This window comes from Molothrus ater, chromosome 7, assembly GCF_012460135.2.
Source record: "Molothrus ater isolate BHLD 08-10-18 breed brown headed cowbird chromosome 7, BPBGC_Mater_1.1, whole genome shotgun sequence".
Lineage (NCBI taxonomy): Eukaryota > Metazoa > Chordata > Aves > Passeriformes > Icteridae > Molothrus > Molothrus ater.
Window position 1 is genome coordinate 3,066,044 of NC_050484.2, and position 21,582 is coordinate 3,087,625.

The 21,582-nt window shown below is 42.1% G+C and overlaps 1 protein-coding gene across 1 annotated transcript in view; it reads left to right on the forward strand.

The window, feature by feature from the left end:
- Positions 1-21,582, forward strand: part of BARD1 (BRCA1 associated RING domain 1) — a 43,406-nt gene that overhangs the window by 14,205 nt on the left and 7,619 nt on the right. Inside the window, exons 5-9 of the mRNA XM_036386819.2 lie at positions 5,903-5,983; positions 8,085-8,257; positions 15,138-15,246; positions 16,765-16,900; positions 17,868-17,960. Coding sequence (XP_036242712.2) covers positions 5,903-5,983; positions 8,085-8,257; positions 15,138-15,246; positions 16,765-16,900; positions 17,868-17,960 — 592 coding nt within the window. The remainder of the gene's footprint in view (positions 1-5,902; positions 5,984-8,084; positions 8,258-15,137; positions 15,247-16,764; positions 16,901-17,867; positions 17,961-21,582) is intronic.

Below are 21,582 nucleotides of genomic sequence, written 5' to 3' on the forward strand. Positions count from 1 at the left end.
CAACGTTTGCTTTGAAAAGGAACTAAAAGAACACAAGGCAAGTGATCCCTTGGTTATGAGCTTTTAACTTGCAGGAGCCCTCTGTGAACTGATAAAAGTATTTTGTCAAACTGGTCTTGAAAATACCAGGCTTTATCCTCTCTGTGTATTTTCAGTGTGGGGTTTAGATTTCTTGGTTTGGGTTTGGTTGGTGTTTGGGGTTTTTTTCCCTTCTAGCTAGTTCTGAATTTTTTTTTTCCTGAAAGAAGCATTTTTCTTCCAGTTTCATTTTATAGGCAATTTTTTTTTCTTGTTGTTTTCACAGCCACTAATGTTTTTCCATGTGTGTAAAAGGAAACTGACTTGTAGCTGCCACCCTACCCCAAAGTAAAATGAAGTCAAATTCTCTGGGACTTCATTAGTTATAAAAACAAATCTGTATAATTTTCATTAGCTGTTAGGGTCTAATACCCAGAATTTAATTAAAGCTAATTGAATTATCCCTTTTTTTCTTATTTAAAAGAGATCATAAACAAGGTTAGCAGGCATGAAAACGAAGAGTGTTGTACTGTTTATAATGATTCTGAAGGATTGTCCCCGTTTACTACTAGTAGTTATTTTTTTCACTGAAATCAAAATGGTTCTCAAAAAAGGTTCTAGTGTGGATGAACTTAATGTTGAGTTAAACTAATAAATGAAAATAAAAATGAAAATAAATGTGACTCTTCTTGTAGCAACCAGCAGTCACGTTTATCTTCATAGTCATTAAAGAGGCAAATCCAATTAGTTAAAATACAAAATGTGACCTATTCAACTCTGAATATTCTAAACTAATGGGAAATTGCCCCAGCACAACAGCCCTTCCACATGGGACTATGTTTTACAGTAAGAGCAAATTGTTCCAGGACCAGCTCTTCCATGGCAATTAAATCACAGCACCACTCAAGGAGTCAGTGCTGCAGAGTCCTAAATCTGCTGTGGAGAGAGGACCCCCTGTAGGGGGGTAGAATATAAGAAAAGAAAGGTAGTGTAGAAAATAATCTTACCCCTAAGGGGTTGCAGCTGGGTTAATGATCAGAAATTAGGAGCAGGCCTGACTTTGCCAGGCCACAGCTGTAAGAATGAGCAGAAGAGGGCTGTAAAAGAGTGGGGTGGCTGGGTGAGAGGGGAACTGGAGTCAGTGGCTGCTTTGTGAAGAAGAGAGAGTCAGTGCTCTGAGGAGCAGCTCAGGAGAAACACCAAGGGGGTATGGAACTTCAGTGATCAGGAGACAGCAGCGTGGAACCCCTGTGATGATAACAACAACCCCCCAGTGCCTGGGCTGCTTCTGCTTCGCTGAGGGAAGGGATGGGGCACATGGTGCCACTCAGGGACAGGGACAGTGAACTGCCACACAAGAGGGTGACAGGGACCTTGGCAGCTGCCACACTGTTGCAAGGGCTGGATGGGAAATAGCTGGGAGAAGGCTTGTGGTGCTTCAAGTGAGGAGGAAATAAGGAGTTGTCCCTCCTCTGAGGAAAGAAGAATTTGCCTCTATGCAGAGCATCTGCTGAGTTTGCAGAGAGAGGTGGTGAGTTTGGACCAGTTTTAGTTATCTCCTGTTCCAGAAGCCCTTTAGTTTTCTCAGCTCATGACAGCTTTCCCTCCTTGCACTCTCAGGAGGGCTCCCAGAAAGCCTTCACCCATGGCTAGCCTGCTGTGCTGGACTCTTCATGGTGATTATAATTAACACAGTAAAATAACGAAGATAATTCCTTCTGAGCCTGGGAGAGTGCTCCTTTTATTGCTTTGTTACCAGTTAATGACACATCAGGAAGGAGAGCAGGGAAGATGGTGTGGTTGTGTGAGCTTGTGATGGCAAACATCAGGATGGCTTTTCAATCTTATTTTCAGGTGTCTGACCTAGTCAGCTGTGCACTTCCTTGCTTTTGGGGCTGAATCTGTGTGCCATGGTTGAGAGATGGATCACAGATGAGCATCTCCCTTCCTTTAAGGGAGGAGATCAAGGCAAATATAAAATAATGCCAAGGTTTCAAATGCAGGACTGGAGAATGTGGAAACTGGCCACAAGTCAAAGCAATCCATCTTCCCAAGTGCTGATTTGGAAACCTGGAAACAAATTACCATTTCTTTTTCACTAATGCTTGGTTGTCACTTGTCTTCTTTCTGAGGCTGGGTAACTTCCTGCATGTTTTCTCTTTATTAAAGGTTAAGCACAGCTTCTTGTATGTTTGTTATTAGGGAATGGTCTGCTGTGTAGGGAATCCATTTGGAGGATTTTGAGGTGAGAAACTTGCAGGATCCAGGAAAGAGTTCACAATTCATAGAAGCTCTTTCATGCATATTTGTCCTCCTTGACCATTTATGTGTTGTAGATCATCTAGTTCCAGTTATGATAATCCATAGTTCCATTTATTATAACCATTTAACCATTTTATTATAACCATGATAATCTAGTTCTGTTTATGATAATCCAGTTCCCTCCCAGCTCAAACAAGAAAATGGCATTGTGTTTAAAAGGGTGTCTTTTTGGTTCACTTGTTTGACCTAAAGATTGAAGTTGCTTGATTAAATTTGAAAGTAAAAGAAGAAATATTTGGTTGAAGGAGTGCAGCTTTTTAGCTTCACCTTCATGTACTGTCCAATTTGTTGGATCTCTCATTAACTGGTAGAATATATGTATGTTTTAATTTATTTAGTAATTTTACTTTTTGGTGACGAATACCTTGGTTAATGGAAGTTGTAAAGGGCAAAATGGGGAAAAAACCCCAGTAAAATAGGACAATAGGACACTTGCAGTTCTTAACCATATGTATTAAATTCAGGACTTGAGGCAAAAGGAAAAAAACGCCTCCAACAACCTTGTGTAAGCCAAGTAGAGATGGTTTTCTGCTCTTAGGGCAGCCGTGGCTGCAGGAAGTAAATTCCCCTTGGGAGGAGGAAGTGCTAAAGCCTGTCAAGGCTCCTGTGTCGGATGTGCTGCGGGCTCCGGCTCTGCCGACAGATGGCCCCAGTGCCTTTCGTGCTTCCCCGGCAGCTGCGGCGCCGAGGAGGAGCCAGGCCGTGCCTCCGCTGCCTTGGCACTACCGCCGAGCCTTGCTGTGAGCGTGGAACGTCCCGAGCCTTGTTTGTTCCGAATGGATAATTCTGCATGCTGCACTAGCTCCTGCCTTTTCAAGAGCTGGATGTAATCCTTCATTGAGAGTTAGATTTCAAAATAAACACATGCCTGTGAATTCTTAATGCTAGGAGCGTTTTTCTACCTGCTGTTTGCCTTGTTCTCCTTTTCTCAACAAGAAGTGTCTCCACTTAACGTTTCCCCTCTGCTAAGAGGGTCTCTCCTTGTGTCCCCTGGTTCTGGCTTCTTGCTGCAGCCTGGTGATTTTCCTGCTGCATCAAATATACTCAAGGAACTAAATGTGCCAAATTAATTTCAGCATTAGTCAAAGCACATCTTTATGCAGCATGTTGGAATTAGTCATTCCATACTAATAGGTGTAATTTCTTCTGCTCTCTTGTGGAGGGAAGACCTGGAATGGACAGATTTGTGTCTGGGATTTGCTCCTCTGCGCTCCTTACTCTTGTTTAAAGAGTTTAGCAAAGCATTTATTAGCTTAGTAATGTTAGTAATTCCATCAATTTGGATAGAATTGTGTTTTTGTAAAAAATACCAAGCTGCTTTTTTTAACTCTTTGATCACAGTTATTTGGCTTGACTTGTCATCTCAACCTGGTGTCAGCCTCTGGAAGATCCAGGCAAATGTCAGAGGCACCTGTGGTTGGATTTGATGATCTTGTAGGTCTTTTCCAACCAAAATGATTCTGTGCTTGTGGTTCTGCTTGCAGGAGGGACTTGATAACATGTCTGTTAATGATCTGCCGCTTGAAATTTCCTCTTCTGCTTTTTTAAGCTAAGTGTTCACCTGATGGTGGCTGCCTGAAGAGCCTCTGAGGACACAAAAGGCACATTCTCCTGGCTCTGTTTGGTTAACATCTCTCTTGTAATCCTGACTGGCAGCCCCCATCCAGTCACTGCACAGCTCATGACAGCTTTCCCTCCTTGCTGTCACTCTCAGTGCTCCGTGCTGGTTGGAGGGAGCAGGTTCCATTTACAGATGACATGATGACAATATTTATCTTCTGGAAGCAGCAAAACAGCAATTTTCTAATTTTGACATGGGCCTGGATTTAAGTCAGGGTATGTTGTCAGTCCTGGTGTCCACACCAGCAGCATTTCCTTTGATGTTTTACAAATCAATGCTCACATAACTGATGTGAAAAGCTGTGATAGTATCTGATGCCCACACAAATTATTAGCTGTGCTTCCTGCTTTCAAGCAGTACTCCTGAAATGTCAAACCCTTTGCAGTACATGTTTGCAAACTGAACTTTAAATGATAAGCTCAGCTCTCGCTCATTATAGATAATTGTGTGTTCTCTGTGTCGGGAGGGATCTTAATGCTGAGCTGCCTCTGAATAACTGCTCAGGTTTGATCTATGTCTGTTACCTTGCAACCATAAAGAATATGCTGCTGCTACAATCCTTTAATTGCTTTGAAAGGTAACATTTTGCTGGGACATCCAGATTGTGAATATAATGCATGAAATTTATCTCTGATGTGTTAATTTGCTTGATGGTTGTAAAGCCAGCGAGTCTCAGCATTTATATTTCGGTGAGTTTTGAGTTTACAGTTGTTGCTTGCTGGATTTATTTTTGCAGAGCAGTCTGTCTTAATGCTTTTTCTAACTTGAAGAGTAAAGATTAAAGCTGTTTTGTTTTTTCAAAGAGTTTCTTGGTAACAGAATTGGATTAAGTTTGTTTTTATTGTATTTAAAGCTTAATATAATATTCTCTCACCTTTTCCAAGGCTTGCTGTGAGTAGCACCTTGAAATTCCTTGACTTTCCACTACTTAAAGGCACTGAACTTGGTGTATATCATGGATTAAATTTCTGTCTTTCAGATCTTTTTTTATATTGTATATTGGGCCCTGGCAAGAGCTCCATACCAGTTTGTATATTAATAGTATCTTCATCTGGAATCTCAGTACCCCAGTCTAGGCAAAGTGTCTGCAGTTCTCTTGAAATGCTTTATTTTGCCTAAAATAATAAGAAGTTAGGCCTGCACTGCAGAGATCTCCTTGCCTCAGCTTCCACAGGCACCTTCTCCTCACCTATTTATAGCTGCATCTGGATATGCTCCAATCTTATTACCAGCTTTGCTTTTCAGGGTGTCAAAACCTCTGATTCACTAATTCTGCCCTTTTGCTTGCTTTGCCTCATCTCTATTCAGCCTCTTTTCCTGAGGCTCTGCATCAGTTTCCACCCTTTCCACACCTCCTTGCTTACAGTGAAAGCTGAGTGTAGCATTTTTCCAAAAAGCAAATTAAAACTATTTTGGTAGATCACTGTCAGGGAAAGTGTCAATGAGATTCAACATAAAGTAGTAATTGCAGTGTTAAATAAAACTCTTTTCCTTTTGTGGAAAACCAATTTCTAGAAGCTTGTCAGGCTTATTAATTTATTTCACCTGTGTTTTCAGACAGTTACTTTGATTAACTTGAAAAAAAATGCATTCTGAAGGACGAGGAATTTCTCAATAAACGTTCCTGACTTTAATTCTTGCAGTTTGACTGTAGTGGATAGATTGCAATTTGTGCAAACTTTTCCATTTATTTTGAATTAACTCTGTTACATGCATAGTTTTTATCTAGAACTATGTATTTGTGTAAAATGTGTGGGTGGTTCTAAATGAACAGCAATGATTAACTGTGATCTCCAGGTCAGTTGAGCTTTTGTTATCCTGACAATATCTACATGGAAGGCTTATATTATAACATTTTTATTGCAGCTGAATTTATAATTGTGTTGTATCTCTGTATTTTCTTCATTACTTTTTCAGAACTCTGTTTTCTTTCCTGTGTAGGGTGACTTAGCAGCTGTGGAGGAGCTGCTGAAAAATGGGGCAGATCCCAATGTCAAAGATAATGCTGGCTGGACACCACTGGTGAGTGTTGAAGGCTTCTTTCTGTCATCAGATCACATTTCACTTCATCCCTCCTTTCCTCTCTGATATTTTAGTTCCCTTCACACACACTTAGGTGACAGAGAATTATGCAAAGTGAAGAAGTGATGATAAACAAGGTTAAAAGAATTCATCAGCAGCCACTGACCTGCCCAAGTGTCATTCTCCTTTGCTTGGGGTGTAGGGCAGGCCACGAAGTTGATCAGCTGGTGACTCTGCAAATGCAGACAATACAGCTGGGCTAACTCAAAAATTATCAATTCAAAACAATGCTTGCATTTAATGGGTTCCTAATGTCCTCAGTGGTTTGGAAATATATCAAGTAGTGGAGTGAAAAAATTGCTCGATTGAATTACAGAAAATAAACAAAAGGTTCTCATCAACCATGACTTCTTCCTCTCCTGCAGAATACTCCTGGTAGCCTGGAATCTGGAGGGGTTTGTTCCCTGTGGTCTGACTTGCACACAGTTGGCCTTTGTTCAGTTCTTCTGGGGGCTTTTTGGCAGTGTTGGGCTGTCACAGACACATTTGATGAAAAATCTTTTTGCTAAGATCTTTTCTCTTATGAAGCTGAGGCCTCAGAAGAAACATGTAAACAATAATCTGCTGCTGTAGAATGCAACAGGTGCATCTTGGATTGCTCTCAGGTAGTTGTTTTTAATTAATGGCCAATCACAGTCCAGCTGGCTCGGATTGTCTGGTCAGTCACAAGATTTTATTTCCTCTTCCCCTTTCCTCTTCCCCTTTCCTCTTCCCCTTTCCTCTTCCCCTTTCCTCTTCCCCTTTCCTCTTCCCCTTTCCTCTTCCCCTTTCCTCTTCCCCTTTCCTCTTCCCCCTTCCTCTTCCCCCTTCCTCTTCCCCTTTCCTCTTCTTTTGATGAAATCCTTTTCTTCTATTCTTTTAGTATAGTTTTAGTATATAATTTTCTTTAATAATATATATCATAAAATAATAAATCAGCCTTCTGAAACATGGAATCAAGATTCTCATCTCTTCCCTCATCCTAAGACCCCTGCAAACACCATCACATTTGTTGACCCCTAGGGAAGAACATTCCCCCATTGGCTTACCAGGTAAATTCCCATCAGGAATCTGACACAGCACCCTTGTATCATCTTCCCTGCCCATCTGTGGAGTGCTGCCATGAGAGGAGTCCCCCTGTGGGTTCTGCTTCACCTGAGTCCCTGTCACAATCCGTCCTTACGAATGGGGTTCATGGGTTTGATCTCAGGGTGCCAAAACAACCGACATGGCACAGAGGATTTGCAGTAACAATCAAAACAAATGCACCTTTATTGAGTGACCACAGCAAAATGTGATAGAGGGATTAAGGGAGACAAAAAGAGAGAGAGAAAGAGGGGGATATAGCTACCAAACATAGAGATGGAGTTCTTTGGTCCAGTCCAGTCGAGCCTGTTACATCAGGGAGATCTCAAAATCTCTAACTCGGAGGTTTTTATTATATAACTCTATTGGAAATGTTAGGGGGGGAAACAGATACAATAAAGAATAGTTATAACAGGTAGTCAGTGTTCTCAGCAGAGCCATTGTCTTCTTGGTCCAGTGGTCACACCTGCAGGCAAACATCTGGCTTTGGTCAGCTTGCCTCCCCCACACACCTCCCTCGGGTTAGGGGTTTCAGTCCCAGTCCTTGGAAGGAGCAGAGGGGCCTTTTCACCTGGGGGTTCCATGTCTTGGTCTTTGATGGAGAGGCATCTTACATCTCAGTCTGTCTGTCACGGTGTTGTAAAACAGGTGAGGGTCTTCTGTGGGAGACCTCCTGAAACTCAGGAGAAGCCCAGCCAGGCTGAGAGGTAGGACAGCTTCCAAGGCTGTTGTTACAGAAAGCACACAGTGCCCTCTTCTTCTTCTCATTGGTCTCAGTGCAGCATCCAGCAAACACACCTGTGAACAACAGCTTAGCACTGTGCTCAGGTCTCGAGCCCCGTGGCATGTGTAACTTTCTCCTACAGAGGAGACAGGAGGGGGCTTCTCTTCAGTGGTCCTCAAACGAGTATGGTGAGGCAGATGAGGGAAACTTGGGCCAGACTCTCACAGTCCCCCCTGTGGCTTTCCCCCGCAGCACGAGGCGTGTAACCACGGGCACACGGAGGTGGTGGAGCTGCTGCTGCAGCACCGGGCGCTGGTGAACACCACGGGCTACCAGAACGACTCGCCGCTGCACGACGCCGCCAGGAACGGCCACCTGGCCGTGGTGGAGCTGCTGCTGCTGCACGGCGCCTCCCGGCACGCCGTGTGAGTACAGCCAGAGCGCTCCTGCCTTTAACCACGGCGGCAGCGCCCGCAGGGGATGGCAGTGAATGGGAAGCGCTGCTAGCGATAAATGTGCTTTGTGTGAAGTGAGGGGGTGGGTGTTAAGTGTGTGCTCTGCTCTGCGTACCAGGTGGGTGTTTCCTTTCCTTTTGGTTTTGTCCTAAGCTTTTCTGAGGATGCCTGAGTCATAGATAGCTGGAGTACTGGAGAGGAAAGTAACAACATATGCTCACCCTAATCTTACACTTTTCTGTTGGCATCTTGTTATAGCTGCTGTCAGCTCTGAGATGCTGAGCTAGATGAGTTTTGAACTGCTACAGCTGGTTTTTGTCTCTTTACTTTTACTACACTACTTGCTAGCAGAAGGCATTTTGCTCCAGTCTCTTCTGTTTTCACAAATGACACAGACACAGGCTGAGATTTGGTAATTTTCATTTTTGCCTTTCTGGATCAAAGCACTAATCCTTGGTACACCTTTTAATTAAAAAAAAAAAAAAAAGCTAAGTAATATTTTCAGTTGACTCTTCTATACAGTTAGTCTCCTGAAGATTTTGGCATTTGTGTATAGGAGGTGCTAAAGAATCTTTCAGTCTATGAGTAACACTGTTAGCATTCCAGTCACTAATATAATTTTAGGGGTTGTACTGTTGTGCCAGGGCCTGTGTGTATAAATTTGAGTCCAGTACAAGTTATCAATAGGGGGGTGTGTGTGTATAGAAACACAACAGGATGAAGTTTCTGTGGCAGCCACGTGAAGAAGCATAAACAAGTTCAGCTTAATCACTTCAGCTCTCAGCATTCACAGTCTTGAAGCTTACAGAATTAAGGTGCTTTGTGGAAGAGCAGAGGGGTTCTCATAAAGTCCTAATCTTGAATATATTAGAGTTTAGAAAACAAGACAAAGCCAAAACAAAGCAACAAGACTTTTGACTCAAGACTTCAGCATGAAAGAGTAGAACAAAGATCAGTTGTTCATCTTCACTTTGTTCTTGAGCAGCAAGGACTGGTGCACCTGGAGAAGCTTCAGAGATTTTCAAGCCCCTTGAATATGAGGAGCTGGTTGTGTGCCACACCACGTGTTTGTCTGGTGTTTGAAAGCACAGCCAGCAGCTTTGCTTTGAGATTGTGGCAGGGTTTCAGCTCTGCTGGCTTTGCACAGCCCAGGTTCCAAATGCCAGCCATGGACTCTGCAGGGCTCCTGTTAGCCTTGGTCTCTGCTGCATGTGCTCACACAAACAGAGGTCAAGCTGAACCTCTTTCAGCTCACCCTACATGAGCAAACATGACTCTGTTGAAGCAGCAGCTTTTTAATCAGGGAAGGGGAGATTTATGTAAACCTTAAGCCCTGCTTTAACTTTTCACTGAATGTAGATAACATTCAGTTAAAATCTCTTGAGAACAAATGTAGCTGCCATTAATCTTTGTGTGATTTGTCTGGCACAAATTCAGTTCTGTCCATCCTTCCTGGAATAACTGAGGCTTCCAGATCTTCTATAGGCTCTTTGGCTGAAATGCCACTGTGTGTGTTGCATGGAAGGGGCTTGGGGTTTCCCCTCCCCTATTTTTACACCTAGCATTAGAGCCACAGAGAAACAGATGTACAAGCCAAGTGTTCAGGCTTGCTCTGCTGACCTCCTCCAAACACTGTCAAGAAACAACAGAAACAAGAGCAGTGTGTCTGAGGCTCCTGAGAATGCCTCCTCCTCCCTTCCCTCCTGTGCCCCCATAGCTTCCAGCAGTGAATGGTGCTGTGATCTTCCCCTGGACCATGACTTTGCAAATCTCACAGGGTGTTTTGCAGCCTCTGCCAGTTGTGGTCCTAATTAAGCAGTGGCTGGATTTGGCTAGGTAAGTGGAACCTTCTTGCATCTAGAAGGTTCAGTTAATTCTTTTTTCCTAGTGGATGCAGGTATCCTTATAATGGAGTCACATCTGACAAGAAGCTTGTTTTTCTTCAGTGACTTTTTTTCCTAGATCTCTCAAAGCAGCTGGCCACAGTTCTGAAAACAGGAGATGAGAACAGGCTGATCACCTAAAATGGTGCAATTACAGTTCATTTCATTATGGCTAGTTATAATTGGTCTCTTTGTACTTAATGCTCACCTTCACATTATTATTTTAGGTTCTTTACAGTAGAAATCGAAGCAGTGATGAGTAGAGCTTGCATCTCCAAGGCTGATTTTCTTGAGGAGTGCCTTAACTTGAGAGGTGTGCAGTGTGTGAGCTAAGGCTACACCAAACCAATTTTGTCAAACGGATAAATTGGTCTAATTTTAGTTCACTTTGTTTTTCTCTTTGGTGTATAAAACCCTTTCTAGTCCTTCTGTAGGCTCTTCAGGCTCACAATGAATTAACTTTCAGCCAAGAGAGGACTCTCCTTAATGTGGTGGGATAAAGTGATCCTTTATCTCACAGGAGCAGGGAGGAAAGTTTGATTAGTTCACTGTGGTTACGTAAGTGTTTTACTTTAGCTAAACTAAGTAAAATGTGAACATGACAAATGCATTCAAATGTTACTTGGGACACCATGAAATATATAGCATGAAACCTCACAGGAGTGACTGATGTCTTGCTGCTGTCTTAACAGTAGAATTAACTCAGTTTGGTGTCTTAATGTCCCTTGTGTGTTGAAGAGTTAATCTACTGGAACAAAAACAGAGCTTGCATCCAACAGCCTGCTTAGAGCAGTAGTTTGGAAATTTAGCATGCTACTCAGTTGTGCCAGGTGAAATTGATTTTAAAGGTGTGCAGTGATGACTGACAGCAGGTCCAAAGGCAGGTAAGACTCACTGGAGGGATGTAGGATTTATCTGAGAAATCTCAGTGGCTGAGGTACAGCCCTATCCAGAGAGCTGAGACTTTGCCATTTCAGATTTACATGTCAGATATTCACAAACCCATCCAGTGGGCACATTCCAAGTGCCTTTCAGGCTGGGTTTTTCTCCTTTCATGTTAACTTGCAGTGCATTTAGAAATAGCTCTGTATAACAGGAAGCAGCCACATATCTTTTGGACCAAGCAAGAGCAGATGAGGGCTTCCTTTTTTGCCAGAAATTAATCCTGGGATTTCCTTATTCCTTGGCAAAATTTCTTTTTGGAAATCTCTGAGATTTAATAGTTGTGGCACTTCACTTGTCCACAACTTCACTGAAGTTTTCACTGACTGGGAGAGACACAAACTGCAAATGAAAAATATTATATGGACCAGTGGACCTATTAATTGTCCTACTGGTCTTGTTAATTTTTTTACGTTAATCTCCTACACATAACTAATTTTTATTTTTAGGGCTTTTTTCAACATGCTTGAATTCTTCTTTCTTTACTTCACAGCAAGCCAAGTGATTTGAAAAATTAGATCTGTGCATTTGCAATTTCACAGTGCTTCCTAAATGCTTTCACTCAAATGGGCTGTCTTTGCAGTTCTTCATGCACAGTAAGTTTAGCATTAGCAGAAACTGTCATCCTGCTCTGCTTTTTTAGGTGTAGTGGTTGTGAGCCTGACTCTGAACAAACCTGTGGGAATGCTAAGGGGAAGACCATGGTCCTCAATTAGGAATGGCAGAGGGACAAAAATGATTATAACCTGCAGTCATTCCAGGAGGCATTAGACCCATGGCACTGATACCATTTTGTCTCCTTATTCTGAGTCAAGAGAGTGCAGGTCTTTGCTGCCCAAGTGCAAGACAGTGTGTTGAAGTTCCTGCTGACAGTAGGTTAATTAAAATCCTGGCTCTGTTTGGATATCTCAGATGGTCTTTCTGGCTACACAGATGAAGTTTTCTTCCCTCTGTCAGGTTCAGGAAAGGTTTCTATTTAGCACATTCTCAAAATCCAGGTGCTGCCTGGAGAGCTGGTCAGATTTCCACCTGGGAGTTACTGGGTAATGCACGGAGACCTGGCTGCAGGATTTCCATTCACTGCTGAGCTCTTCTGTGCTGCTGGGGCAAAACTTGGTTTGTGGAGCTGCTTAAAAGTCCTGATTACAAAGAATTACAGAGTATTATGTCATTTCGTGGAAAGTCATACTCAGATTTGGGTGAGTTGCTCCTCACTGGGCTCCTCTTTGTTCTCAGCACAGCCATCCTACTCTTGGACTGGATTTGTTCCAGCTGTAACAGCCCCCTACTGATTATTCAGTACCTGGATGACTGGCTAACAGGAGGCTGCTTGCACCCAAGGGTACATCTGACACTGGGATGTTTAAAAACAACTTCCAGACAGGCCACCTGTCTTCTGGTAGAAAGAGGGATGCCTTGGGGACCTTGTATTCCAGCTTAGGCACCTCACTAATTTCTCTCCAGCAGAAGCCATTGTGTCTTCCTGCTGAATGTGGAACTCATCACGTGCACTGGACCCATTCCCAACAATCCCAGATTTGTAGGAGGAGCACACAGAGTTATTGGTATTTCTGAAAACACTGTTTGTGTGTTAGGGTGGCTGTAATTTGCATGTCTAGTTTGGTTTTGAATATTGGATAACAATTCATCTTAGAACAAGGTGGATGATATCCTTTGTTCAGGTGGGTTGGATAAAGATGGATGTGAGCACCATTTCCCTAAAGCTTCTGCTCCCCATTGCCCTGCCTTACTAAAAAAGTACAAATGTACTTTTCATCCTTTCTCTTTGAAAAGTAAAATACAACACTATCCTACTTGAAAATCTGTTTTTAGGATGTGTTCCTTGTATTGGTTTTTATTATGTAAACCCTCTTTTCTCCTGTTTCAGCTACATTTTCACACTCTCTTCAAGCTCAACAATCTGTTTAGTTGCAAATATTATAAACTCTTAAACCATTTCTTGTGCTGGTGTTCCTTTTTCAGACCTCAGCTCCAAAGTTTGTCACAATTTAACTATGCCACCTTAACATGCAATAAATAGCCTTTAATTCTTCAATGCTGAATAATGATGGGACAGCATGTCACAATACTCTAGTAAGAAGCAACTAAAACAAGCTTAAAACTGTAGGAGAAAATTGTAAATGAATACAGAAGGAGGAGCAGGAGCTTGTATTTGTACAGTTCAATTGGCAAAAAATGTTCTGTATTTAAGTGGGGTGGTCTGTGTCTTTTTCTATGGTAAACATTGATGAGGGGTTTTTTTCTGTGGTAAACATTGATGAGTTTTTTCCAACAGTCAAGAGCCTTACTGTGCCTTTGGAGGGAAAAGCACTCCCAAATCTGTGCTACTGGCATGCAGGGATTTCCTCCCTCTGCTTAGCTCACAGTGCAGGGTCAGCCAGCTAGTCTAAAGGTGACTTTTGGGGTGTTTGATATATATGTATATATTTCCCCCCCTCTCTGGATGCATTGTTCAAAGGAGCTTTATCTTGCAGCAGTTTGAGTTGAATATTGGCCTTATTTAAGGAAAGGGCAAGAGCTACCCTGATGATGCATGACAAAGCAGGAACAGCATGACAATATTTAATGGGCTGCAACTCCCAGGCCTGGGCAGAGATTTAACCAATTATCTTTCAGTCTGCAGAGTTTGTATTATGCCTGCCCTGTGCTCATTAGTAGCACACAAGAGCTTGGGGTTGGTAATAGTGTAAAATACTATCCTGGACTCTTCTGTGGGGGATTTTTGTGGATTGTTGTTTTCCCCAGGGGCTGTGTTAGTGAGCAGGGCTACAGAAGGGTGCTAAGGTCAGACTTATCTTTCAGCTTAGCACTGGCCAAAGCCTCCTAGTTAAGTCAGAGTGGAGACTTAATAATTTGAGCTGCTCTTTGGGCTGGATTGGGTTATGGCCTTAGGTGGAATTCCCTGTAAAGCTTCCTGGATTCCTACTGCACAGAAATGTGTGGCCAAGAGAGAGCTCTTCAAAGCTGCAGTGGTCCTGTGACCTCTTCAAATGTTTCATTGTTTGATGACTAAGCTTGCCAGGTTTCAGACACTGAGTCAGGGCTTTGTTCTCATTACAAGCTTCCCCTCCATAACGAGCTCCTATCGTGCCTTTGGAGAGCCAGAGCTGTGTGAGGTGGGCAGAAGAGGATCAGCTGCAGCAGCCATTATTCTCACAAAGGGCAAAGGCAAGCAGAATATTTCCCCAGAGTGCTGGCACAGGCTCCTGTTTGCTAATGGCAATGATACCTGTTCTGCAATTTCAGGCTTTCCTCCCCTCACTACTGTCCTGCAGCAGCAAAGTTGTGTGAAGAAGAAATTGAAGCCATGGCTGAGTTTGATGTGTTTATAGCAATCACCTCTGTCTGAGGAGTGCTGAAAGAGGAAATCAGTCTGGAAGCACAACTGATAACTATGAGGTGCCACCTGCAATCAATAGCTTTGAACAAAATTGGCAAACCGACTAAAATCTGACTGAATTGGCTCTAATGTGTTCTGTGGAACAGCACACTGAGGGAAAATGAGATGCACGCTCAGATTTTGGAAGTGCAAGGGAGCTGTGGCTCCCAAGTAGGAAGCAGATAGCTTTTCCCATAAAAGCACTACCACATCAAGCTCCCATGTTTAATACACTATGGAGAGTCTTCTGACATGTCTTTTATGGCAAATGGATGAGCCAAAAATACATTTCTTGGTTCTATGACTGCAATGAAAGATTAAAGCTGAAATTTCTGGGTCTTGCAAATGATATCAAAGTGCATCTTGAGACAGTTTAACAGGGACTGTGGTTTATTTAACTGAACATTCTGCTCTGAGCATCCCTTACTCCTCAGCCGAATGCAACAGCTTGTAATTCAGTATCCATCTGTCTGGGATGCAATTCTTACTTGAAGCTTTGTGCTTTTAGCCGGAATTACATATTAATAAGAAAGTGGGAGGGAAAGCTACCCAGCTAATATGCCTGGTTAGTTAAGAATCAAGTCACATTTTATTTACTTAAACCCATCTGTGCTTGTTTTGCCAGTAATATATTTGGTCTGCGGCCTGTGGACTACGCAGAAAGCAAAAAGATGAAATCTCTGCTAATGTTACCAGTGAAGAATGAATCATTTTCACTTACCCAGCCCTCTGAGGTAAATGGCTGTGTGGGTTTGTTTTTGTGTTTTGCTTTTTAACAGAACAAGAAGCCATGAGTTCTTCCTTTAAATATTGAAGGCTCAGATGTAAGTACAGTACATCACCTCCTTTACAAGGAGATTTAAAATAGGCTGGGAAGCTGTCTTGGACAGTGTTTCTAGGATGTATGTGGAACACTGACAAGCTCTGAAGTTCTGTGTTAGAGCTTTATGTGGGAAGACAAAAGATGTTTCTTGTCATGTGGTTCTATTACAGGAAAACGAGCCTGTGGTATTCCTCAAGTATCAGCGCTTGAACTTTGCTGTTGATGTTGTTTTTCTGCATATCTAAATTTGTTCTGCTTTCCAAACTGTCTGCAAACAGCAGCAGTCTTTGTTCCAGGTGCTTTTTGTGTGCCTTTAAAAGGCTGTTGCACTGTCATCCTTTGTCCAGCAATGGAAATATCAACTCAGCAGTAGAAATAGCTTTTGGGAGATTGTGCTGGGGTTTTTGTTTTTCTCCTCCTTTGGACAAAGACTTCCCAGGACTTGTAACCAGAATCAGGTACTCAGACCTAACAAATGGCTGCATTATGAAATGCTTTGTGCCTCCCAGTGGAGGAGAATGAAGCTGACCTGGCTGATATAAGCAGCCCATATCTACTCCAGCCTTTACAGCCTGCAAAGATCCCTCCTCATTGAGGACACAGGGTGTACCCAGTGGCCAAAAGTAAACTGTTGCAGCTAAACCAGGACTAATGTGGCTGCTCCTTCCACCTGCAGCAGATGTAGCTCTTCTGTGCCAAACAAACCATTTTGGTATTTGCATTTGCTTTGGGGTGAGTGTGTGCCATGGGATAGCTGCTGGCTCACATGGATGCCTTGATGCAGAGCCTGAGGCTGTGGGCTAACTGGATCTCAAAGGTCTGTCTGTGCCATGGAATCTGGAGTATTTAGGAAAATCCAGGAGCTGAAGTATCCTACTGTATCAGCATAAAGCTCCTCTTACTTTGCATTAACACTACCCACATCTAAAATCCCACTTAAGCATTGGCTGCTTACAGGGTAAACTATTAGGGGCTTCTACTAAAAGGAAATGCAGATATTAATTATATAGGTTACTCAATAATACTCTGTTAATACTTTGCTAATAATACTCTGTTAATACTTTGCTAAAAGAGGTTTTACTACTTAATTGGGATTTTTATTCTCTTTCAACACTGCCAGGCTGTTTACACAGTGTTCAACCAGCTCTATGTGTGCACCCCAGTGTCTTTAAAGAGCACCAAAGAGGGCAAGGGAGGAAAAACTGATCCATGTTTTGGTACCTTGCATAAGCTAAATGAAATATCTCTAATGTGAAGCTTTTTGCTGTGGAGCTGATTTGTTACATGGACATTTATTCAAGACCCTGTCCACTAAGCTTGCCATGAATTGTTTCAAAATGCTTATTCTTGAAAAAGAAAACTGTCCAGTAAGTTGCTTTCTTTATGTTCCCAAATATTGAGCTTATTGCAGAATTTTGTGTTCACATAGGTGCTGAGCTCCAGCCAGCCAAGAAATGGACCCCTTGGTATACTGGGGAGCAGTCTTAGTGTGGAGCAGCAGAAATTGCTGAACAAATTAGCAGCAGTCCTGAAGGCCCAGAGGTGCACTGAATTTAACAGCAGAGGTATGGAGTCTTGTTGAAGTGTCTCTGTCCAAATAGAAGTAACTGCAGTCCTGCACTTTATGCTTTAAGGTACTACCTGCAAGAGGCTTTTTATCACTGCTGGGAAGGGCAGTTTCTGAAATCCCTGAGCTGTAGCTGCAGTGCTGTGATGGTTTGTTTTGCATGTAAACACATAGAAAGCTTGTCTGGCTATCAGGGCAGGAAGTTTCTGGGGGAGCCACAGTTTGGCAGTTTATTTTCTGTGTAAAATCCCAGAGTCTCCTCAGAGGCCTCTTCTCTTTACACCCCTTTTACCAACTTTAAGGTCTCTGCTTGTGAGACATCCTGTAAAGTTTTTACTCTCCAGAAGTGAGCCTTGAGAAAAGAGCATGGCATTGACTGAAAGTTCTCACATGCTGCCTGCCTTCAGATCTTGTTCTTCATTAAGATTGGTGAACCCAAATTATGGGGTTTGGTGGAGTTCTTTTCCCCTCATTGAGGACAGGAATATTATCTTAATCCCTCCTGTGCTTGTGAGCAAAATGCTAAGGTAATTTCCCCCTTCCATCTTTCACTTCTGGATTACTATTCCAGAATGTTGAATGGAGTTCTGTTAGCTTTGTATTAAAGCAGTGAGATCCCTTAGTAAGATTCCTGTCAGAGTTAAATATAACTCTAAAAGGATTGGAAAAAAAAAATGCTGTCCTATAAACTGGAGCCTCATCTGAAGATTTAAGTGTTAGTGTAGAACTATAAAACCATGAGTTCCCTTTTTCACAGCAAGTGTATGTTGAAACCCACAAAATTTCTAATAGCTCTCCTACTAACTCAGATTATAGTCTCAAAAATCACCTCCTTGTGCTGGAAAGAGTGGCTGATAAATTATTATAGTCTGCTTATTCTTTAAATAATGATTGATTGCTTTTCAGCCAGGCATGGTTCTGATTTTTCTGTGCTTTTAGTTTTACTGATGTAATCTTTCTCCTAGTAACTCACCTTGTTATCCCTGATGTTCCAATGCCAACCACTGTCAAATGCATGATGGCTGTTCTGACTGGATGTTGGGTCCTCAAGTTTGAATGTAAGTATTAAATATGTGGCACTCCTTGGGGTTTTTAAGCAGAAATTGTAGATGGGATTCCAGAGAAACTTTCTTTTTCAACAAGTGTCCTAATATCAATGCCATCTTGACACAAAGTGCAAGGGATTGTTTTCAGTTCTCAGGAGTGACTAGCAATTTAATTGAGTATATTTGATTGAATATAACTACTACTTCCTAGGTAAGAGTGCATTTCATGGCTAGGTGTGTTGGATAGATCATAGCCTAAGTATCAGTAGGGAGTGAATTTTTTCATTGCTACATTAAGACTGATTTGGAACATTATGCAAGATACCCTGGGAGAGAAGGAAGGGTTTTATTGAATTCCAGGATTTGTTATGAGCAGTTTGCATTGAAGTTGAGAGGAGACTTTGGTTTGTTTGGGATATGTGCTCAAGGCCTGTGGGAAGGGAGCTGATGTTTACATACAAGCTCAGATCTGTTGGAGGTTGGAACTTCTATCCCAAGTTAGCATGCAAGTCATGTTTCAAGCAGTCTGTCATTTGTGTTTATACAGTGCATGCTTTTTCTTATAGCTGTTCTGTGGACTTAAACCCTAAATTTTGAGTTTAGTTATTTATTCTGATGTATTTCTTAGTATCTGCCTTCACAGTAGTTGCAAAACCCATCTTCTTCCCCTTGACCTTTATGACTAAGTCCCTTTAGCTAATAAGTACATTACAAATGAGTTAATTACCCATGGAAAACTTACAGATTTCATTCCAGTTTTCTACTGTGTGACTAAATGCCAGAACATAAGGATTCTTTAATGGCCTGGACACTAATGTTTATGAAAACACTGTGCAAAGCCTCAGAAGCTGCAAACTAAAGCACAGCATCAGGTTGGACACTGGACTCAGGGTGTTCATTTGGCTTCCAGACAGTTTGTTCCATGCTTTTTTTTTCCCCCAAGACAGAAGACCCTATTTCTGTGTGAATCCCTTGGCAGGTTCTTGGCTTCACTCAGCCCAGAAGGTTTGCATACATTCTATCCTCTGTGCTTCCTTTACTTCATTTCATCTTCCTGCTAGTCAGATGCTTAGAAAACTTCTGAATGGTAGGGAGATGTCATTAGTGAGACCTGAATTTAAATCTTTATGGAAGAACTTTCATATTTAGAAGTGATTGGGAAAAAAAAAAAAATAAATAGTCCAGGGGTTATTCAGGGAATATTTTTATGGTTTTTTTTCACAGTTGAGTTTTATTTTATGCTCTTGGTACTGATTAATACAATCCTGCCTGCTAATGCTCCCAGCTTAGTAAGCAACATCCTACTTAAAAGCAAGTGATTCTCCTCCCTAGTGGGAAATGTTAGCAATAACTCATGGGGTCTGATGCAGCTAAGTGCCTATAATTAACAGCACCACTCCATCTGTTCCCACCAGTCTGTTATCAGTCTTCTTCAGAGTCATTACAAGTTAAAGATTGTTATAACAAATAATGGGACTCCTGCTGGTGGAACATTTGTCTAGGAAAAAGAGGTCCTTGCTTTTCCTTTTCATTTCCATTTATCGTGGCTTTTTGACTTCTATTTGGATAAGTTTCCTTAAATGTGATGCAAATAAACTTCCAAAAGTATGTGCATTTCCTGGTTATATAATAAATATAAGTTGTTGTTTATGGTTCACTGTTCTAAACTATTCACTTAAAGTGAATTCATGTTGAAAAAATTCACTAAAATATTTGAAAAAACAAAGCTCAGTGAAGCACTTAATGAAATGCTGACTATGCATAAGGGAATGTTTGAATTTTTTTTTACTACAAGGTAAGCTGCATTTGACTGCTATCCCTAAAATTATATTTATAGCCTACACATTATCCCTCTTCTTAAAAAACATCAGAAGCTTGCAAAAACAGTATTTTATTTGAGAATCTCTTATGTTAACTCTTCTGTTACAGCAGGCTGTGAATCTTTGTCTCATAAACAGCAGTTTCCTTCTCTTGGTGACTCTGTGATACTCCTGTTTCCATGTGTCCATGCACACAGGTCCAGCATCCATTCATATTGGCAGAGAGGTAATGTGGAATTTTCCAGCAGAGTTTGAGCTGTTGGAGAACCAAGATTTAAGTGTGTATCCCTAGTTTTGGGGTTACCTTTTGTCTTCAGGGAGGAGATTAGGATGAAAGGATGTCACCACTGAGCATGATTAGATCTTCACAGAAGAACAATTTCATGTTACCAGTTGCTTTCCCACCTTTTCTGTATGTAGCACACTGTCAGCAGTGCATCCACTTGCAAGGCAGCACAGAATTGAATTGAGGCAGCGTTGCCACAGTGCTCCTTGCCCATAACTTTCACTGGTTTCATTATTTCATTGCCTTTATTATTTCTGGGTTGGTAATAGGGCACAAAGTGGCCAGTCATTATCCTTCTGCAAGTGGGCTGAGACAAAGATTCAAGTAGCACTGGATTTCCTCTAAGCTTTATGTGGAGCACAGAACAGTGTAATTAAAACCAGCAGAAGTCTTTAATAGCTTTTCAGCTTGTTTTTTTTTTTCTTTAAGTTATTGTCATCTGTTAAAGCAGGGAATGAAAAATGATCTCAGTAATGATATGCATTGAAACAAGCTCGTGTCAGTCCTGGCAGTGAAGTGTCTGGCAGAATTCTAAGCATCTGATTGCTCATTCCTTCCCCTGCTTTGCTTACCTGAAAGCAGCAGCAATGATTTAGTTCTGATCATTAGAAGGAGGCAGAAAAAACTGCTTTTCCTGTAAGGACTCACAACAACAGGGAGTTGACTGGAAGAGCTAGAGGACTGCATGACTGACATTTCAAGGTGAAAACATCTTTCTGAATTTTCTATGCCCATCCTTGTTTAGGCTGGTAGAGCAGAGGAGTGCAAAGCTGCTTGAGCTGACTGCTCTTCAGGCTGGACTGTCTCTCTTTCATGCAAAAACATTTTTAGGTAACTGACTGATTCTCAGCAAAGCCCTCCCTCCTTGAAACACCCAAAACTTTTGATCACTGGAGCTTCATGCTCTTTTTGTACTTGGAAACTTCCTTCAGCAACCTCCTACAAAAGGACTCCTAGCTCTGAGAGGCTTTAGAACTCTCCCAAGTGCAGGTTCTGGTTGTATGGGGTGTGCAGTTGAGGGCAGTGCTTCAAACCAGCAGGGGCTGAACTTGTGCACTCCCTCAGTGCCTGCACCTGCTGGGAAGGAGCTCACAGTTTTACCCTGTGAAGCTGCTGGGGTTTGCAGAGGAGAAAATGGGAGTGAGAATATCTTCAGTGTGATGTCTGCAGAGATTGGAGGTGGGTTGGTTTGAAATAAAGTCTAGAAGAAAAGGAAACTTCGGTGTTTCCAAAGCTCCCTCTGTTCTGTGTGATCCAGGTACTGTTCTGTGTCATCCAGGTACTGTTCTGTGTCATCCAGGTACTCAGTTAGCCATATTTGTGGGGTCCTTTGTTCTAGCTGCCTTCTGGTTTGAAGAAAACATGGCATTAAGGAAGATGGTGATAGGAAATACAACCTCATTCATTAAAAAGCCTGTGATGGGATCCAGAGGAGGAACACCCCTGGGGGAATTTAAATTTAACCTGACCTGAGGAAGGGCTACCTCCATTCACTTTGATCACTCTAGAAAGCAGCTGTGACCAGCAG